This window comes from Micropterus salmoides, unplaced genomic scaffold (genome assembly GCF_014851395.1).
Source record: "Micropterus salmoides isolate LMB-PRFRI ecotype aquatic unplaced genomic scaffold, ASM1485139v1 Ms_hic_scaffold_2, whole genome shotgun sequence".
NCBI lineage: Eukaryota > Metazoa > Chordata > Actinopteri > Centrarchiformes > Centrarchidae > Micropterus > Micropterus salmoides.
The window spans coordinates 39,061,972-39,083,866 of NW_024041150.1; the positions used below are offsets into that span (position 1 = coordinate 39,061,972).

The 21,895-nt window shown below is 39.2% G+C and overlaps 2 protein-coding genes across 4 annotated transcripts in view; both read right to left on the reverse strand.

Moving 5' to 3' along the window:
- Positions 1-21,895, reverse strand: part of LOC119912524 (trichohyalin-like) — a 729,783-nt gene that overhangs the window by 41,852 nt on the left and 666,036 nt on the right. For 2 of the 3 annotated variants that reach the window (XM_038731751.1, XM_038731752.1), the window contains exons 19-22: positions 18,631-18,735; positions 16,287-16,391; positions 15,503-15,598; positions 12,625-12,729 (exon numbers count right to left, since the gene is read on the reverse strand). In XM_038731751.1, the coding sequence (XP_038587679.1) occupies positions 12,625-12,729; positions 15,503-15,598; positions 16,287-16,391; positions 18,631-18,735 (411 nt within the window). Of the gene's footprint in view, positions 1-2,960; positions 3,697-12,624; positions 12,730-15,502; positions 15,599-16,286; positions 16,392-18,630; positions 18,736-21,895 lie in introns of those variants that run through there. The other variant, XM_038731753.1, reaches the window with a different exon arrangement.
- LOC119912530 (butyrophilin subfamily 3 member A2-like) overlaps positions 1-21,895 on the reverse strand; it is a 46,253-nt gene that overhangs the window by 10,082 nt on the left and 14,276 nt on the right. The window lies entirely within an intron of this gene.

The window sequence follows — 21,895 nt, forward strand, 5'->3', positions numbered from 1 at the left end:
GGCAATAAATTTATTTAAATACAAACTAGCCTTATATGAATAACATGTGGCCAATGTATAAATTAAAGAGTGTAACTGTAAACCAGGCATTGTGAGCCAGTGTGGTTTCCATGAATAAACTCAGTTTCATGTCAGAATGTATAGATGTTTTCCCCATGTTAGAAAAAAAAAGCTGTCACAACAGGACCTTTTAGTAATTTGTGTTACATCTATCAGGCCTTTCTATAAAGTGAGTGGATGAGAGAGATAATAGGAGATTCAGGGACATAAAAAAATGACATCTGCAAGGGGCTTAGTGTGAAATCAGCTACACAATGTTTTTTGTATATTGCCTGATAACTTCTGTTTTATACTTAACTCCATGCAGCAACAAAAATACTCCACCACATGTACTTGGAAGCTGAAGGTACAAGTTACTTTGTTTAGTTAGATTTTACTAATATAACATGTTTAGCTGATAAAATGTGTTGTTAAAGAATGAATAACCCTACAGTATATAAAACTGTTAAATTTAGCTTCACCTTCACCTACAACAATAAATGCTGCTGGCACATTAGTATAATACTGTAGTAATGTAATAGTAATATGTCATTCTGCCTGTGTACAAAAATGCCTTTTACCTGTGGTACTTTCAGCATATTGATAAAACTTTCACAGATGCAGGATTTCCTCATGGAGTACACTTACATTGGAGTACTGCTACTTGTCTCTAAATAAAAGTTTGTAATATTTTGTTCAAGCACTGTGTTGCAGACAGCCGGAGGATCGGACATTATTATCATTGAGAGGGACGAATGTTTAGCCAGACACAGACACAACCATATCACCACAATACTATTGAAATATTTTGCTTGCTATAAACACAAATTCAGAGTCATTAAACTCAAAGTGGTGAGCAACAAAGAGAAAATCATACAAATTTTTCCTTTTTTTTTTTTTACATCATTCTCTCCAGCTACAGAATCAACGTAGGAGGTCGACCTTAACCTGTGAACTATGCCTAAAGTTTTTATAAATGAACCTGATGTCAAATTTGAAGTTAAATTTGATTAGTTAATGCTGCATGTGAATTCCCAAATGTGCCTCAAAAAGACTAGCTGATTTATTTTGATTTAGTTCCATTTGTCACAAACATCTTTATTTCCCACTTTTGCATGTTTCACTTTTTTTCTCAGTTTCAGACGCAGCTTTTCATATTGTTCCAAACAGACTGCAGGTCTTTCAGTATGAGTCTGTCTCTTTTCACTGTGAGGGTCTTGATGGCTCCGCTCAGCTGAGAGGGATCAGGAACACAGGAGTTTATTAAAGTATGTGATAATAAAGAGACCCCAACAGGATCTTGCACCACCAACAGTGGAGAATACTGGTGTGAGACTACAGGAGGAGAGAGAAGCAGCACTGTGGACATCACTGTCACTGGTACGTTTATGTTTCTAAATAAAACTTAGATGCTTTAAATCCATTAGATTAACTGCGGACATGAATTGATAATATACAGATGTTTATAAGGACGGTTTTGTTGTTAAAATTTAACTGATTAACTGATCTCCACAGCAAACACTCTCAAAGTCAGCACACACTTTCAGTTACGATGAAAGTGTGACCTAACCCTGACTCATGGAAGACTGCCTTGTGTTTGTGTGTGTTTTTTTGTTCCTTGGGTGTGGCTGCAGTTTTGGTTTTGGGCCCTTTTCCCTTTCTCTCTCACCTGTAGGTTGCCGGGAGGCGTGTCAGCTGCGAGGGGAGCTGATTACACACACCTGCACGTGATTTGCACTCCCTCGGGTTCCTGCCCTATTTATAGGTAACTATACCTATACACTGTTTATTAAGCTGACAACTAACCTGTTTTTCCTGTGCTCAGGATCTCTACCGGACCCGTCCGAGACCAACTCACCTTCCCCGCCTCCTGGATCTCACTCTACTGCCTGTTACCTGTCTGCTTCTCTGCCTGCCCGATCCCCGCAGCCACCGCCAGCTCCTTAGCTCAATAAAACTCTGAGAACCAGCTCTTGTGTCCAGTCTATTCCTGGGTCTTATCTGAAGCGTGACATATGAAGCCTTTGAGTAAAGTTGTGAAAGAAACCTCTTTTCCCCCAAGCCATCAGACTCTTCAACTCTAGTTCATCCTCAGCACTGCTCCTGTGATTATAGTTTATTTCTGTTACCACTTTTCATATTTGAATCTTTATTAATGTTTACTGTCTGCTATGTAGCAGAAGGGAGTAAAAAAACTCAATTTCACTCTACAACTTGTTGTACTGTGACAATAAAACCTACCTACCTATTTGACTGTTTGTGTCACGCCTTAAAATAATTCACAACATGCTGTGGGTCTATGATCATAAGTGACTCACTTCTGGCCGTCACCAAGACTTTTATTGTTTTCACTTTGTTCAGCATGTTTAGTTTTTTTACTCACTCCTACTATTTTTGAAGAAGGTGTACGGTGTCGAAGCTCTCTGTGTTACGTGCTCATGCTTGCAGTGACGTTCTCACAGTCAGAAAAGGTTACAAACCGTAGAGGTACTGAAGCATGAACTATTTTTAAAAGGCCAGCTGTTGTTAGAGTTTATGTTGTTCTGTGTTTTCTTTTAGACTCAACAGATGCTGCTAATAATTTCAGATTCAGACACAAACCACATGAGCAAATGTAGTCTTTCATGAGGCTCTGTAGAAACAACACAGAGTTCATGGTTTGGATAGTTTGAAGGGTAAATTGTGTCTCCAGTAATGTTTATTAGGAGGAACAGAATATAAACTTAGTCTGCAATGTTAATATTTTCTTTAAAGGTGAACCTCACATTCATCTTGATTTCTGAAGTTGAACTCTTAGATTCACTGAGATTTATGATCAGCTTTCCGTAAAAAGGTGCAATTTACAGCAGTGATTATTGTTCACTTCCGGCAGCTGGAGCCACTGTTTTACTTACGTAATGTCTTAATAATACTGAAGCAAGTTAACTTATGAACATATTTTATATTCAAATAAACAAATAAAACAAAAAGATTGTGTAATTTCAGTTAACAAAAGTTTGTCAGCACAAATAATTTTGCACAGACAAGTTCAAAATGAGACAGGAACAGGACGAGCACACTGATAGAAAACCAAAGCCTGACAAACACAGAAACAGGAAAACAGACTAAAACAAGGATCTGAACACAGAGCAGACACGACCAAAACTGTGACAAAACACTGAATTCATACAAAACAGAATAACAAAATAAACATCTTTAATGTCAAATCTGAGGATTTATAAAATCACTGAGCTGGAAACTCCATCCAGAAGATAACTGTGACCTACAGTAAGTCTGTAAAGGACAAAACATTTTAACATAAATATTTAATCCTACAAAAACACTCAAGGTTGCTGAGTTACGTCAGCTCACATTTTGATTTCGATTTTTGAGCTTTTGTCTTAAGTATTTTCAAATGTTGAAAAGTTTACTGTGATGTTAACTTTTTTTACCGTGGTCATTTCCATTTACTGATAAAAGGGGAGATTATTGTAGTTAAAAGGAGCAGAAGGTAAGATAAGATAAAAATAGTATGGCAGCGGGCTCATTATTGTCTTTCAATGTATTAGAACTGAGAGATGTTGGATCTCTCAAGTGTTGCTGAAGAGGAAGAACTGCAGTTTGTCTCCACTGCTCCAGGGCTTCACATCCTCTCACACCAGGTCACGACTTGTATTTCTGATGAATTCAACATGTAATATAAGAAAATAAAAAACAGAATTACTTTTGGGCAATCAAATAAATATATATTTGTTCACGAATAGACTTTATAATATATAAAACACACACAAAAACATTAATTGGTGACCAAGACCAGAGTTTATTGAGACTGAGACAAGACCAAGACTTTTAGGGGCTGAGAGCATTCGAGACGAAGACCGAGGGAGGGCGAGACCGAGTCAAGACCAAGACCAGTTCCCTGCATTGCATGGCACACAATAAAATGTGGAACGAGATCACGTACTTCTCAAAGTGATCTGAAAGATCCACTTTCCCATTAAAACACCCACGTACAAACACTAAGAGCTGAAATCAACGTACTCATCGCGGGGAGGGGTGACAGTCATTAACGGGAACAACACATGTTTAATTAAGGTTATTGGTTTCATTTGAAGCAATAAGTTTTACTTACAATCAAAGTTAGGATGTTAACAAATCAGACAATGCAAAAGCAATTTATTGATATTCCCAAAGTTATGGTCTTGACTGGTCTTGAAATAAAATCCCGAGTCCTCAATGTCCGAGACCGAGACGAGACCATCAAAAAGTGGTCGAAACTACAACACTACTGTACACTCATTTCTGTATTTGGTCACCTTCATCAGAGGTTACCACTCGAATGCTTTTCTTTATATTTTGAGGTCAGGTCTTACTGCGGTAGATCGCCATGGTAACTTATGCTAAACGGCTAACCAGTGGCCTGTACTACGAAGGGAGTTCAACCTACTCAGAGTTAACTCGGGGTTATCAGGCAAACTCAGGGTTGACAAACTCTGACTGCCTACACTGGAGTTAAACGGTACTACGAAGGTGGATAAGATGTTGGTTAGTTGAGTCTGCGCATGCTCCGTATTTCTCCAGAAGAATGCACGTTGGTAGTGTCAGGAAGTTCTGAATGTAAAGACATTCACAGCTAAATCTAATATCGTGCCAGACGACAAAGCCGGGAGGCTTGTTGGCATCACATTGAGTAAATTTGTATTATCTATATTATTTTCCTAGTGTTCTTATTGTAGTTCACATCGCTATTATGTATTTTCTGGGCTCGTCTTTTGTGTAATATGATTAAGATGTAAAGGTACAACTGCACTTAAGGTCCATTTATAATAGAAAAAATGGAGCCAGCGGAGAGGGGTAATAATCCGAGACAGAATTTAATTTCGAAGATTAATCTACAGTTAAAACACTTGAATATTCTCTGATATTATAGTCACACATTTATGCAAGAAACTTCACTTTGCAAGGCTGCAACATCACACACAAATCTGCCGTGTAGTATGCATGCATTGGAAAGTTCTATTAAACTTTGCAATCGGATTTAGCAGTGAGGAAATACTCGTGAGTTTAGCTCACTATCATGCACCTTAGAGACTTTGCCGTGGATCGGGCGTATTCAGAAGAAAATACCTGAGTGATTTTCGATTTTCTGTGACATTAATTTCAGGGAATTTCTGATTTTTCTTCTTGTAAAAAAAGTTATTAACCCTGCCTCCCTATTTTTTGGACATGTAAAATAGTCTTATCAAAATATGTGAAAACACTTAGGAGAATTCAATTATAGACTCCAGATGGGCTACATCTATGAGACTATCCCGTTAATTAAGATTCCTCTCTAAAATACCGGAGGCTGCAGGGCTCGCTGTATGAACGTTACGCTGTTGTGTTCAGAACTTCATTGCAACCACAGTGGAACAAATAAGGATGAAATCTAAACATATTTTATGAAGTGGTGTGCTGTTACTCCAACAACACTCAATACTGTGATGTTACTGCTTCAAAATATGACACATTTACTTTACAGTACACACATTACTTTTGGAAAACCTGGATAAATACAATGATCAGCTCTTTATATGTGAGTGATGGCAGCACGTTTTCAACAGCTCCTCCTAAAACCCAAATAAGTGTGTTTGAATTTCTCTAAGAGTTTTATAACAGTTTGTTCAAAAAATTCTGTGAATGACTTCCTAGGCAATCATAGGACTTTATTTTTGTTTATGAATACACCTTACAGTATAAATATATATATTTTACTTACCATTCCTGCAAAATTCATGTTTAACCATTTTGAGTGGAGGGTTTTGGGCTTCTCTGACAGAAAACACTCTGGAGTGTCTATCACAACAGTCAGAATCACTGTAAGTGCTACTGGAATCGATGAATATAAGTTTAAACACACTAAAACTAATATATTTTTCTGTTTCCGCTTGAAAATATTTGCTAACAAATGCATGCAGACGACTATAGCTGGGACGTATTAGCTGGAAAACACTGTACGGCCACAGGATAAAGCCTTACCCTAGTCCTAGTTTAAATTTCATACCAATACCATGAAAAATGACTATTTTACACAGGTTTTTCTAAGTGTATGTCTTAGCATATTTTTTCTAAAACAGCACCGCCCCTTGGCGGCAGGCGGCTGCTGCTGCATCGCTCCATATTAGCCGGTAGCTCGACGCAGATGTGTTATTTTTTGCTGGTACATCATGAACTTCCTACTTAAAGCTGGACATCGTTATTTTCAGAATTTTATTAGCTACACAAAATGCCAGTCATCGGCCCTTCCTTACAGCGCGGACATGTGAGCTCCTATTGGGTCGAATTTGGTGTCACTTGAAAGGTCGGAGGTCAGCAGCTAATTTGAATACAAGATATCGTAGTTGTTTACATTCAAATCTGAGTTATTATGGTTATAATATATAACAAGCTGCGTCTTCCGGCAAATATGAAACAATGTGGCAGCAGTCCCTGGTGATTTATTGATGGAATAATGTGTTTTGGACTAAATCTTTTTACTGGATTGGATCATCTGGACCATTGACAACATAACAAGACCGTGTTTGTTATAAGACCATAATCAATCGGTGGATTACTATGAGACTTCATAGGTGAGTCGCATCAATTTTGATTGTACCAGTTGGCTTAGAAGCAGCTAAAGCAGGCGACCCCGCGGGGTTTAAGGGGTTTTATACATCCAAAGAACTTCTCTAAAAACTAGACCAAGCGTTAAATTGAGGCAGGCGTTTGTCACAATGTGTTCTCACACCAGGACTGTAAACGGGCTAGGCGGCTATTTGGGACTCTGTTATTAACTGAAGTTTTACAGTAAGCATATCAGTGTTGTGACAAATAAGCCCGAGATAATTGGAGGTGCAACAAGTAAATGACATAGTCGAAAAAAATTTATTCGTTCGTGACGACATCGGACCGCAACGACACTTTCAGTCTAACTGGGTGAAAGTGATGTGAACAGTTAAAACAACAACATCAGCGCTGGTATTACCACCTTCACGTGTGGGAGCGTTTCACTCTTAACTCAGCCAAAAAGGTTGTGGACGGCAGCGTCTGCAAAGCCACCTCTCCTGGCTTGTCGTGTAACGTGTTTTGCATACGTTAGATTTTGTTGAGACCAACGTTAACAGTTAACCATGAATCAGTTATTAATTACATACCATTAGTTGCGAGTCATTTATTTGGACGTCCTTAGTTACACGATGGAAGCTGTTTAGCTTTTAAAACATTAGCTATGGCTGTTAGACGTTAATTCCCCACGCCGCTATTTTGAGTAACGTTGCTGCTGTCGGCAGGGCTGTGTGAGATTATTGTCTGGAATAGGACACTTGATAGAGAAAGGTACTTTTCATATTTGTCACAAGATTTTAGTGATCAGTTCTTGTTGAGGATCTGATGCCTCCACGTCTGCCACTCATAGCTTAAACTGTACGTAAAGTTACTGGGACAACTTGGCTACTGGACATTTGACAGCTGATATTAAATTGTCTGTCTTAAAAGGACAACACAAAAACATTTAAAGACAGTCTCCCTTGTTCCATTTTCTCCCACGTATGTGACATAATAGTGTTGTCAACATTAAAACACTGAGGCTTCTTTTAGAAGAGTATCTAAAAAATTAGGACACTGTGGAAAAGTTCATTGTGAGCATCAGAACCAGACTGAGAGATTAAAGGCTTCAGACACCTTTGCTGGTGTTTTGAGTCTATTCGCTGATTAGAGAGCTCTTCTCCAGTTGACATGTCTGTAAAATTTATAATACAGGAAAGGAATTTATTCTAAAATTTTTATACATTTTGAGACACTGGAGTTCTTATTTCCATGTTAACCATAATCATCAAGATGAAAATAAAAAGGATTGAAAGAATTCACTTTGTGTAATGAATCTAGATCAAAGATTCACCTTTACGTTAGAAAATTAACTTCTCCACAATATTCTATTTTCAAAGACTCTTCTGTTGTTTACTTTATATTTCTCATCACCTGCAGCATTTATTACACATTTTCCTCCCAGAGTCACACTGTGGATCAGATGTCCCACCTGGTGCCAGAGAGCTGCAGACACCTGGAAGCCTTGTTATTGTGCTGTTGGCGTGGAATGACGTGGAAAGGCGTTCTCTCTTTCTGTGTACTTTGAATTTTAAATACTGTCTATATTTGTATTATAGGTCCATTTAAAAAAGATATGGTTTACATTGTAATAATATAAATATATATATATATTTATTAGCACTCCCTGTCTTTACTGCTTACTGAAAAGCTAATCGTGGACCAAACAGGCTCTCGTATAAGTTGAAAATTGAAAATACTCCCAAAGATGTTTCACATGAAATGTTGAATTCTGTATTTCTGTGTGTGCAGGAGTATTTTTACTTTCTACCTTACTATACCCAGTAACCATATACTTTATGACAGAGAACAATCTTAAACTCTTGTCTTGCATTCATGAAAACATCAATATTAAAAGGTTACAAATGTAAAAATAGCTTTGTATGACTTGAAATAACATCAGTAGTGTTCAGGTGTTGTGAGTAAAAAGAAAAGGCAGCGCGAAGCAGGAGCTGAAGAGCTGGACACAGCAAATCACATCTGGAGGGATCTGCAATCAGCTCCTCTGACACCTGTCAAGACAACAATGGGTAGACAGTTAAGCAGCTTCTTCCAAAGAGCCATAAAGCTACTGAACTCTGAGGTTTACTAATATGTGCAATATACGGTTTGCTGCTGGATACTGTGCAATAATAATCCATGCTGCTAGACATCTTTTGATTACTCAAGTCAGATCTTATTCATAGTTTTAACGTGACATCACATTCCAATGAAAACGCTCCGTTGGATGTGAAAAAATGTGTTATTTTCCGCTACCTGCCAACCAATATGCAAGTGATACACTGTTACTTTGAGTTTGTTACTTTTTTGTGTTGCCAACATGCTGGATGGTTGTTGTGCTTTCAGATTTATTAATCGGGGAGACAAGCCTGAGCTGAGTTAGGTGAGGGATTGCCCAGAAGGTAGAAGTAAACATTACTGTAGTCGAGCAGCGGCTGGGACCTGGAACACACTAATTTCTGTTAACTTAGCATCGTTAGCAGCTTGGGGCTGCTCCTATCTGGCTAATTAGCGTAACAAGCTAAGCTAACAAGCTATATGCCGACATACCTGTTAAATATTGTTGACACGTAAATAAAATAAAAGAATTTCACTCACCAACTGGAACACGGACTTCCTGGAGGTTCTCTCTCCAATAAACTGCAAAGCCTGCCATTATTCATCCAGTTTGCATGTAGAAATGTCCAAAAGGCTCCTAATAATGCAGAACTTTAAGGCTTGATATAATCTAAACAGGTGAGTTATAAAAAAATTCACCCCCCTCACAGTTGTTACGAAGGGCAAAATTAGCGATTTGCACTAAAAACATTTTTGAACCAGGCTGTAAACATGTTTTATTCTGCTGTAAAGTTGGGCTTAAAGTTTGACTCCCTTCTGCAGCCAGCCTCAAGTGGCCACTCGATGAATTGCAGGTTTTTGGTCTTCCGGGTTGGTATAGGAAGTGAGAGCTGGTGGTTGCCGCTTGGTCCCGGTGTGTTGCAGTACTGGCGTGTAAACTGCTCCGTAACTAGACAGCAGATCAGCTGTTCAGATCAGTTCTGCACACACACAGTTATTTCTTACTGTTGTAGTGAACAACGGTGTGGATTTGTGCATTTTATATTGAATAAACTTGGAGCTACTCTAAATTACTTTCTCCTCCCCAGAGAAGAAGGAGAGGGGTCAGAGTTGCTTTCTCTAAGTGCTATCCCAACCATAAAACTGGCACCTTTTTGATTCCGAAGCTGATAACGCGGGGCCTGACTGTTAAACTGACAAAGGGACACGAACCAGCCATTGGCATCTCCTGAACAGCCTATCAAACTGGCCCCCCACACATGTTTCCGTGGCAACTGACCTTATTCTTTGTTTTATTACCACATCAAAAAGGAAAACCCCTGTCTCACCCAAGTGTGACACAATCCAGGACAGCCAAACTTTGAATGGCTAAGGACTGCAGTCTCCAGACTCAAAGCATTTAATTAAGTTTAATTAAATCTTTAGTTACCTGGTTACGTTTGCCTCTATTTGAGTAGTTATGTTAACTGTTGCTGCTATCCGTTGTTGATATTAGTGCTGAAAAGAAAGTTACTTGTGCAGTGTTTTTATTTTCAGCACGAAACTCCTTCATCTAATGTAATCAATGCTTGTTCATAATACTTTCCTACAAAATTCCTTTAGAAATGATGACAAAGGAATGTTTTACCATACTCTTAATCGCCAGCTTGAATTTAAGGATGAATAAACAATATTCCCAGTTCCTAAGGAGAGATGATCTTTGATTTAATCTAAGCTTTCCTCATGTAACCTGAGCTCCCCCAAGTGGCGAAACAAGTATTACATGCCCTCGTCGGAAATGCCGTTAAATGTATAAATATCCTGACCAATAATGTGACAATTGTTTCCTGTTACCAAATGCCTAGAACAGTACAACCGTTCAACCATTGAGGTTCGATTGTGGAAAATATTTGATTATAATACGTGCAAATAGATTTCTTTTAGACATTAAGTTTAGAGAGGCAGTCCCTTGGGAAACCTGAGACGCCCCCTGGGAAACCACGCCCCAGGCAACAAAAGAGCGACACGCGACCTCTCGCTCTTCTCTTCGCTGTTGGCTCTTCTCCACTCTGCTCGGCTCCCTGGACGCTTCGGCACGCGTGTGGCGTGCTTCGCCAGGCAATGCCCAGACTCGGCCAGCGAAACAGGCCTTTTGTTTCGCTTGAAGCTACACACCTGAAGTGCCACGACATCGATCTGCCCTTCAGTTTGTTTTTATTTTCTTTATTTCTTTTGTTTGTTAAAGTTATCAGTCCGTTAAGTTACACTGGACTAATTCAGGAACGACCAAGTTCCATTTTAAGCCTTTTTCGTCGAGCCAACTTCACCGAGGTCAGACCAAGCCACGTGGTCTCGCCAGCTGCAACCAAGGAAACCTGAAAACAGCCGAATTGCCAGACGGAGGAGGCGTTTTCAATCAGACACGGAGTCAAATGCTTCCCACAATCGAACCTCCAGGCTCATTGTTCAGCAAATGTTTATGTTCCCTGTATCCAACCATCTTTTTATCACCTTAGTTAGAGAATAAATTCACTGTAATATAATCAAGAGCTGTGTGTGTTTCCTATTTCTAGTTCCTGCCAAGAGAATTGACCCTTTAGATATGAGACTGACTGACTGATTTAAGATAATTGAGCGATTATTAACTAACTGATCACTAGTAATAATTGTATAATTATTCAAAACTACCTAAAGGTCCGGAGACTCTAGGATTATAACAACTCCGGTGGTGCCCTGAAACGAGGAAAATTTTGATTTTCAATTATGAATTCATAATTGGGTATCAATTCTCATAAATTATTAAATGCATAACTAAAATTTTTTAGGTCTGCTACACAGTATACCTGTTTGGTCCATGAAGACTTCATTTCAGTGGAACTTTCTGTTGCTGCAGCAGAAACGTTTATTAAAAGATGTATTTTTGGAAGCAGTGTTCATTTTATTGTCTTGACTGTAGCATATGCCTAAAACAACCTTAAATTTAATTTAAAAGCCGATAGCTAAATGAGGCATTGTGTAATTTTGCGATCTGTAATCAGAATAGTCGATTATTTGACTATTAAAATAGTCGTTACTTGCAGCCCTAGAAATAATCAGAAGCTACTTTATACATGTGGTGGATCAAAAGCTTCACATCTTGTCTGACTTTGCTCCTCAGTCCCTCTCTTCAGCCACACTCTCCTCCCTCTGCATTACTCTCTCCATCAGGACATCTTCTTTTCATTAACCTCTCACACCTGCCACCTTCATGCACGGCAGCTCATTGAACGGCATCAGTCTCCCTGTTTCATCTGTGTTTGCGTCCAGTCCACATCGCCTCAGCAAACCCACCCTGACACATCTTGTCTCATGACGCCGAGTTTATATAGGTTATCAATGTGTCAGTTATTTTTGTGGTTTACCATGTTAATAAAAGCAAAATAGTGAGTAGAAAGAAGTGTATAATTCAGTACAAGAAAACTGAAAACAAAAGTCAGCGGATGTTTGTCTATCGTCTTAAAATAAGATATAGAGGGGAGATGTTTAGATAAATACAGAAAGCGTAAAGTCAGTGGTGAGATGACGTCCCTCACCAACTCATGGACAAAGATAATGCCCGCAATATGCGACCCCCTCTAAGTGCGCGTCATCAAATAATTCAGAAACATTCTTCCTCTCCTGAAAGATTTGCGCATGTTTCTGTCTCCACCGCGCCATCACAAGCCTACTGGAGAGATAATTCAATAATTTGGTTTATTAATTATTACAATTATTGAAGTTTAATAACTCGGTTCAGGAACAAAGACTTCGCCTCAAACACACCTGATTTTAGCACACAAAGTATTTAAGCACAACTTTTCTGTTCTCTTCCCTCCGACCAGATAAAATAAAACAGCAACTGTGAGATTTAAAACTAAAAACAAACAAAATATGTTTGTGGAAACAAATCAATATCAATGAAAGATGAACCTCTTTTGTCCTGATATCCAGCTCCTTCTGCAGCTTCTTATTGTCGTCCTCACTCCTCTGCTTCTCCTGTTTGAGATTCTGGACTTCAGCTGTCAGACTTTCCACCTAAGAGGAGAGAGAAGATAAAGACAGAAGATGAGAGAACTTTTCTCTTATTAAAGTATGTGAGTTAAGAAAAGTCTGTCTCAGTGTTTTTCTTCATATCAGCTGGTTTCTGTCAGTGAAAACACATGATGAGGATTCCAGGGCTCGTATTTATCAAGCTTCTCAGATTTACTCATAAAAACGCTGCTAAGAACTGACTTAAGAGTAAAAACATTCTTGGCTCAAAGCTGCATTTAAAAGTTAGTTATCAAGCATCTCAGTCCTAATTTGAGTGAAGTGTAGGATTAAATCTTAAGTGTCAGTCTAAGTGCTGATTCACGACACTTTGCTGTGCTGCAAACAGAATTTTGGATGACGATGTAGCCAAGGACCAATCACTGAAGAGATTTCCTTATTGGAGAATATTCTCAGATAAATTCACGTTGAAAGGTGAAATTCCTGAGAGGAGTTTATATTCAACACACATTTAACAATAAAGAATTTTCAAGATAATACATTATGATATACACATTAATAAATTAAAGAAAGTTGATCTTTATATGAGCGCCATCAAATGCACCTTCTACTCCTGTGAAGCCGCTATTTGCATGAACCATCTGTCAGATTACAGGGGGTGTTGTTGGGAAGACGATGAAACGTGTGACAATGAGTGAAGCTGTAAGTGACATAATCAGGGTTTAACATTAACAATAATAACGAACGAATTGCAATGTGACACTATGACACTCCAACTCCCATGAGTACTACCTGCACATGTTTGCTCATTGGTCCATTAGTGAAGCCTATTGTCTTGTGCGCTACTGACCAACGACACTGTAAAAAAGAAGACGCTGTGGAGATTAAACTCACGGACTGTCGGACCGAGGGATGTTTGGCCCGCCGTTAATTATTCACTTAATCTGCGGCAGCCATGACAAAGCAAGCTTTTTAATAGCAGGCTCTCTCGCGAGGGTGCGCACGTCAAATATCACATCCAGACTTTTGTAAAAGAGAATATAAAACTTAAATCTGTCACAGGGCAACCACAGTCCCTCAGACCTGTAGACCAACAGACATGCCGGTCACTTTTAAGTTGATGGTTTGATCTCTGTCATCACTCAGTGAGTGAGTGTGCGTGGCCGTCCAGTGTGCAGAAAAATGACCAGCTGTTTTTTGGTTGTTTTTTAAATGAAACATAAACTGAAAATGGAGCAGAAACAACAACAATCATAGAACTTCAAGTCAGATGACTTAGAGGTGTTTGTAACCTCCATCGAGAAATCCACATAACGCTTAACTGGGGAGATTAAAGAGAGAGTGGACAGATCTCTCCCGCAGATCCAGCATGCAGCAGAGCACTGATGCTGTCAAAAAGAAAATTAAGTCCATTTACAGTGATATGAAAACACAGGCAACTGTTGTGTCCAAAGAGCAGATGAAACCGCTGGTGGCTCCTCCTGTGCTTCCTCACTGACCCTGGCAGAAGGCTACTCTTCTCGGGAAAGTTTAATGACGGTAAAACATTTTAACATAAGAGGAAATGTGATTAATCTGTTACACCAGCAACACTCAGTACAGTGGTGTTTCTGTTTCAAAATATGACATGTTTCAGTAGTCTACTGAAAATGACACATTACTTTTGCTGTAAAACCTGAATAAATACAATGATCTGCTCTTTATCTGTGAATGATGGAAGCATGTTTCAGCAGCTCCTCCTAAAACCCAAATAAGTCTGTTTGAATTTCTCTAATTTGGAGTTTTATAACATTTATTATAAGAAAAAGTCCAACAGGGACTTTGACCTCAAACAGGCTCTAAACATAAAGAACGTCAATGTGTAGGATAGTATAGTTTGTGAATGACGTTTAGGCATTCAAAGGAATTTAATTTTAAATTTTAAACTATACCTTATAATATAAAAATATATATTTAAAAGGAAAGAAAATGGTTCACTTTGCAATTAATAGCAAAAACAGTCAGTGGGGACACTTTACTGCACTGAGTACTTTTACTCTGATACTGCTTCTCTGGTTATAATTACAGACTTTTATTGAAATAACAACAAGTAAAACTGATTCAGAATGATGTCTGAGCTGTCTTGATGAGAGTTTTCATGAACACCTGTCAGTCAGTCAGGGAGACAATTATTATTATTATTTTCTGTTGGTTGATCTGGTGTAAATGAAGTCACTAGTAACTGAAAGCATAAGCATATCAGTGTTGTGAAGAATAAGCCCGAGATAACCAGAAGTTTTTTTGTATATGTGGTGGATCAAAGGCTTCACATCTTGTGACAGTTTGCTCTTCAGTCCCTCTCTTCAAACTTTCCTCCCGAGCCCTCTGCATGACTGCTCTCTATCAGGACATGTTCTTCTCCTCAGAGCTGCCACCTTCATGCATGTCAGCTAATATTTGCAATAAATCATTAAACAGCATCAGTCTGCCGGTTTCATCTGTGTTTGGGTCCAGACCCCATCGCCCCAGCAAACCCACCCTGACACATCTTGTTTGATGTAAGAGTAATTCACAGGTTATACTGTTTCTGTTATTTTTGTTGTTTACCACGTTAATAAACTCAAAGTAAAATGAAGCTTAAATAGCGAGTAGAAAGAAGTGTATAATTCAGTAAGAAAACCTAAAAGAAAAGTCAGTGGATGTTTTTCTCTCATCTTAGAAGACGGTGTAGAGAGATGTTTAAATAAATACAGAAAAATCAAAGTGAAGTTGTGAGATTTAAAACTAAAAACAAACAAATAGGTTTGGGGAAACAAATCAATATCAATGAAAGATGAACCTTGTTTGTCCTGGTATCCAGCTGATTTTTCAGCTCCTTCTCACTCCTCTGCTTCTCCTGTTGGAGCTTCTGGACTTCAGCTGTCAGTCTTTCCACCTAAGAGGAGAGAGAAGATAAAGACAGAAGATGAGAGAACTTTTCTCTTATTAAAGTATGTGAGTTAAGAAAAGTCTGTCTCAGTGTTTTTCTTCATATCAGCTGGTTAAAGGGTTTCTGTCACTGAAAACACATGATGAGGATTCAACATTATTTACTCTGTGTGCTGCTGACTGTTGCTTGTTCTCCAGCTAACACACACACACAAGCTGTGTTTCCATCAAGGTTTTTATATCTGCCTTGTAAAGTATCACATTAGAAAAGGTTGATGGACACAGCAAAATCTGAAAAAACTTAATTTCGCAAAAAAAGTTTTTACGCTCGCTTGAGGTGGTTGTTGTCAGAAAAGAGTTACTGCACTAAATGAGAGATGGAAACACTTTTACAGAATAAGTTCTGACGTAGTGAAAATGTAACTCACGACTTTGCTGGATATTCTCATAACACACAGAGACAAGGGAGGGGAGTACCATGACGACATAAAGTGACAAATAAAATTGTGCAAATGAATGTTGAATTAATAAACAATTAAAACTTGTTTATTAATTATAACAATTATTGAGTATTTAAGCACAACTTTTCTGTTCTCTTCCCTCTGACCAGATAAAATAAAACAGCAACTGTGAGATTTAAAACTAAAAACAAACAAAGGTTTGTAGAAACAAATCAATATCAATGAAAGATGAACCTCTTTTGTCCTGGTATCCAGCTCCTTCTGCAGCTTCTTATTGTCGTCCTCACTCCTCTGCTTCTCCTGTTGGAGCTTCTGGACTTCAGCTGTCAGACGTTCCACCTAAGAGGAGAGAGAAGATAAAGACAGAAGATCAGAGAACTTTTCTCTTATTAAAGTATGTGAGTTAAGAAAAGTCTGTCTCAGTGTTTTTCTTCATATCAGCTGGTTAAAGGGTTTCTGTCAGTGAAAACACATGATGAGGATTCCAGGGCGCGTATTTATCAAGCTTCTCAGATTTACTCATAAAAACGCTGCTAAGAACTGACTTAAGAGTAAAAACATTCTTGGCTCAAAGCTGCATTTAAAAGTTAGTTATCAAGCATCTCAGTCCTAATTTGAGTAAAGTGTAGGATTAAATCTTAAGTATCAGTCTCAGTGATGATTCACGACACTTTGCTGTGCTGCAAACAGAATTTTGGATGACGATGTAGCCAAGGACCAATCACTGAAGAGATTTCCTTATTGGAGAATATTCTCAAATAAATTCACGTTGAAAGGTGAAATTCCTGAGAGGAGTTTATATTCAACACACATTTAACAATAAAGAATTTTCAAGATAATACATTATGATATACACATTAATAAATTAAAGAAAGTTGATCTTTATATGAGCGCCATCAAATGCACCTTCTACTCCTGTGAAGCCGCTATTTGCATGAACCATCTGTCAGATTACAGGGGGTGTTGTTGGGAAGACGATGAAACGTGTGACAATGAGTGAAGCTGTAAGTGACATAATCAGGGTTTAACATTAACAATAATAACGAACGAATTGCAATGTGACACTATGACACTCCAACTCCCATGAGTACTACCTGCACATGTTTGCTCATTGGTCCATTAGTGAAGCCTATTGTCTTGTGCGCTACTGACCAACGACACTGTAAACAAGAAGACGCTGTGGAGATTAAACTCACGGACTGTCGGACCGAGGGATGTTTGGCCCGCCGTTAATCATCCACTTAATCTGCGGCAGCCATGACAAAGCAAGCTTTTTAATAGCAGGCGAATCCACACAACAGGCGCGTCTCACTCTCTCACCTCTCTCGCGAGGGTGCGCACGTCAAATATGACATCCAGACTTTTGTAAAAGAGAATATAAAACTTAAATCTGTCACAGGGAAACCACAGTCCCTCAGACCTGTAGACCAACAGACATGCCGGTCACTTTTAAGTTGATGGTTTGATCTCTGTCATCACACGACTGGTCTCATGCACAAACAGCGTTCAGTCAGTGCATGAATGTGCGTGGCCGTCCAGTGTGCAGAAAAATGCACAGGTGAAAGAAGGAAAGAGAAAAAGCAGAGCAGAGGCGGGGAAAAGCAGAAGGAAAGTGCCGTTAAATGCTGTAAAAAAAAATAGATCTCTTCATGATTAAGAAACATGTTGGTGTTTAAAAAAGAAAACAACAGACTACTAGCAGGGCTGCCCTTCATATCGACATATCACAACTACCTGTCCAGAGTTGATTCTGTTATAAAAAGTTGTCATGCCCATTAACATCGTCAAATAATTCAGAAACATTCTTCCTCTCCTGAAAGATTTGCGCATGTCTCCACAGCGCCATCACAAGCCCTACTGGCAGCTCCTAACCACCTGAGAGACCTCTGGAGTCGTCTTAAATAACCCGGAGAGTCAGAGTGACTCTCAGCTTTAAAAAAATTCATAACTTGCTTTTATACTTAAGTTTGAAAGTAGGAGTAAATTTCGTGAATTCTGAGCACTTAAGACTAAAATGGCACTTTGAGAAGTTTGATAAATATGGGCCCTGATTATTTACTTTGTGTGCTGCTGACTGTTGCTTGTTCTCCAGCTAACACACACACGAGCTGTGTTTCCATCAAGGTTTTTTTACGTGCCTTCTGAAGTATAACATTAGAAAATGTTGACGGACACAGCAAAATAAAAAATAAAGATTTCTTTAATTTCACAAAAATATTTTTTACGCTCGCTTGAGGTGGTTGTTGTCAGAAAAGAGTTACTGCACTAAATGAGAGATGGAAACACTTTTACAGAATAAGTTCTGACGTAGTGAAAATGTAACGACTTGCTGGATATTCTCATTAACGTGCAGAGACAAGGGAGGGGAGTACCATGACGACATAAAGGGACAAATAAAATAGTGCAAATGAATTGAATGTTGAATTAATTCAACAATTAAAACTTGTTTATTAATTATTACAATTATTGAGTATTTAAGCACAACTTTTCTGTTCTCTTCCCTCTGACCAGATAAAATAAAAAAGCAACTGTGAGATTTAAAACTAAAAACAAGCAAATAGGTTTGTGAAAGATGAACCTCGTTTGTCCTGCTATCCAGCTGATACTGCAGCTTTTTCTTGTCGTCCTCACTCCTCTGCTTCTCCTGTTTGAGATTCTGGACTTCAGCTGTCAGTCTTTCCACCTAAGAGGAGAGAGAAGATAAAGACAGAAGATGAGAGAACTTTCCTCTTATTAAAGTATGTGAGTTAAGAAAAGTCTGTCTCAGTGTTTTTCTTCATATCAGCTGGTTAAAGGGTTTCTGTCACTGAAAACACATGATGAGGATTCAACATTCAACAAATGCACCTTTTGAAATATCACACTAGAAAAGGTTGATGGAAACATTTGAAAAAACGTATTTAATTTCACAAAGTTTTTACGCTCGCTTGAGGTGGTCGTTGCCTTAGTCAGAAAAGAGTTACTGCACTAAATGAGAGATGGAAACACTTTTACAGAATAAGTTCTCAGGGCTGCCAACTTCTCACTTTAGTCTGAAGTGAGATTCGGTATTGGAGGTCGGTGTAGATGAAAAGCCAAGTCAATAATCAGATCAGTGTGATCAGGACATTTGCCAAACTCCGGACATGATAGCCTTAATTTGACCAACCTACCCATGTACTGGGGAGTGTTCCCCCAGAATCTAGGCCTATGTGTCAAAACCAGAGACTGGATTTCTTTCTTTTTATGTTATTATGTTAGGTTTTCCTCAAATTTTTTGCATTAAACACTTAATTTCCTGAATTCTGTGAACATTTCTGCATCAATTTATGGAGGGAATGATTTTATCTTGGCTATGGCAACGGAACCACAAAACTCAGGCAGCAGGTAACTATTTAAAACGTAAAATATACCAGAATATAGTTCATTAGATGTATGCATGGCTTCCAAGAATTCTGTATTTCTTTTTCTTTCATGATTTTGTCTTTCCTCTTGGTTGTGTCTTTGTTTGGGGAAGTTCCTCTTTGTGTGGCACCTTTTCACCTCAAGGATAAATTAATTCATTTTAAGTCAGTTAGAAACTCCTGGACTGAATGTTCAACACTTTTTGCATCTATACCACATATCTGTCTAATCTGGCATCTCCAGAAAGATTTCTATGAGAATAACGTCATCATTTAATAACAATTCACAATATTTTTCAAAATCTCCCCGGCCTTTAATCAGACAGACACAGAACCCGTTTGGGACTGTAGGCTATAGATGAGACCTGTGCAAAACAAAACTAACTGAAAACACAAATCCACACACGTCAACTTCAGCAGCTCTGTGCAGCTCACATTACCAACAGAGCAAGGCTGTACTTCAAATTATACATTTTTATACTGCAAAACTGGACCAGCTACGTAAGTCGATCACAAACTGTGTGAGAGCAGGTTCGCTTGATTCCTTTCCCAGCGTCCGTCGGTGTCGCATCAGCTGGGTGGAGTATAATCGCGCTGAGTCGACGCTATCAGTTATAGGTTACATACATTTTTCCAATGCGTGAGAAAATTGATGTATGGCGTGAGGGAGTGTGAAAAGTGTCAATTGCGTGAGTCTCACGCTCAATGTGAGAGAGTTGGCAGCTCTCAATTCTGACAGAGCGAAAATGTAACTCACGACTTTGTTGGGCCTCCGGCCTCTTGCCACCCTACAGGCCTGACCCCGGCCTGCTGAATTTCCAAAACCCCGAATTGGAGTTATTTTCAAACAAAGGACAGTAAAAGAGGCGTCAAAGCCCGTTTCACACCTAGGTGTGAAATAGTGAGTCGGACATAAAAGTAGAGCCACTATTGACTGCGCTTGTAATCCTGCAGGTCGCCCTGGTAACGCAGCCGGTGCGCCCCCCTCAGGTAGCATGTGGGCCTGAGCGCAGCCAGCACATCAGGTGCGTTTGACTTAATGCGGCGCTGCGCAGCGCTGACTTAATGTGATGCATGCTGGACTTAAAACAAGGCATACTGGTTAGAAATTGTGCACCAACTTTCGCCGGCGCTTTAAAACGTCACCATGTCACATGACATTAAAACCTCGCGGGAGTAAGGCGGCTGCAGCTGCTTTTCCCCGACTGCGCCATGTTGGACCCACACTGTTTTTTCCGCGAATCAGTCATTGATCTCAGCTCACAGTAAACCACTGCAGGTTTGTGTCCGACTTGACGGCGCCGTTTTTTTACCCCACCCCTGCAGTCACCTGCAGCCTGTGTTAGACTATCAAATCTGCGAAATTCAGCTGCCGTCACCTCGAACGCAATACTGTGTTTTCCACAACTGTGTGAGCGGTGATAGGAGCAAAAGAAATTTTTGTTTGTTCCTGAATACAGACTCGCTGGTGGAGCGCTGCTGTTACCTTTTTTTTCTGTGTGTGAAAACACATTCACCTTTTGGATCCTGAGGTTCCTTGTTTGTTATCAGTTAGCATCCGATTCGCAGCTTAAGTTAAAGTACTTACGATGCTGAACGACCGACTCTCCGTTTTCTGCACCTCTTACTGCTGTGAAAGCTGTTATGCATTTTAGGCAAAGTCTTAACACTGTCTGAAACACTTTTTTAGATTTGAAAAAAAACTTTATTTTATTTGTGAAAATGAAAAAAGGGCAATTTCACTGTGTTTTCTCCACATGCAGACCACATTAGACCAAAACCACTATACCTAGAGCTCTCAAATCTGGACTAGTCCCACAGAAGTTAAAGTTTCAATCAAACATAATTGCAGATTTGTGAAACGTTTATTCAATTTGTGAAAATGAAAAAATGGTGATAATTCAATGCTTTTTCACACCAAGTGACCTGGCCTTGCAGCCTTTCGACAACTCTCCCTCTGATTGGTTAGTACTCCTTTCCTTTGCCAATCGGAGTCAGAGTAGGAGGCAGGATATGAGGCAAACTTTGTGTTCTTCAAATGATATTTGTTGGATAAATGGTGGGTAAAACATGTAGTATATGTTGTGATTTTTTATTAAGTATTCCAGTTTTTAGCCTTGTCTGCCATGACCCTGTATGGGCACCAAAGCGTTTTTTCTGACATGGGCGTCTATTTTCAATTCGTTGCAATAGGAGCACCACGTTTTTACGAGCTGGTAAAAACGCCAGCAGCATGATGAGGTTGAAAAATGTTCACCTTTGGGGAAAACGCTGCGCTCGTCACTGTCACTTTTTACCCAGCTGTCCAATCACAATAAATACCACACCGTAGCAACGGTTACTATCCTGGAACCGGCTTCGTCCAGCCTCAGCTCATGGACTAAACGGTGGTACTTGTTGAACCCACATACGGCGAGTCCGTCCTTTTTCTCTACTTGCTTCAGCTTTGTCTTCATACAG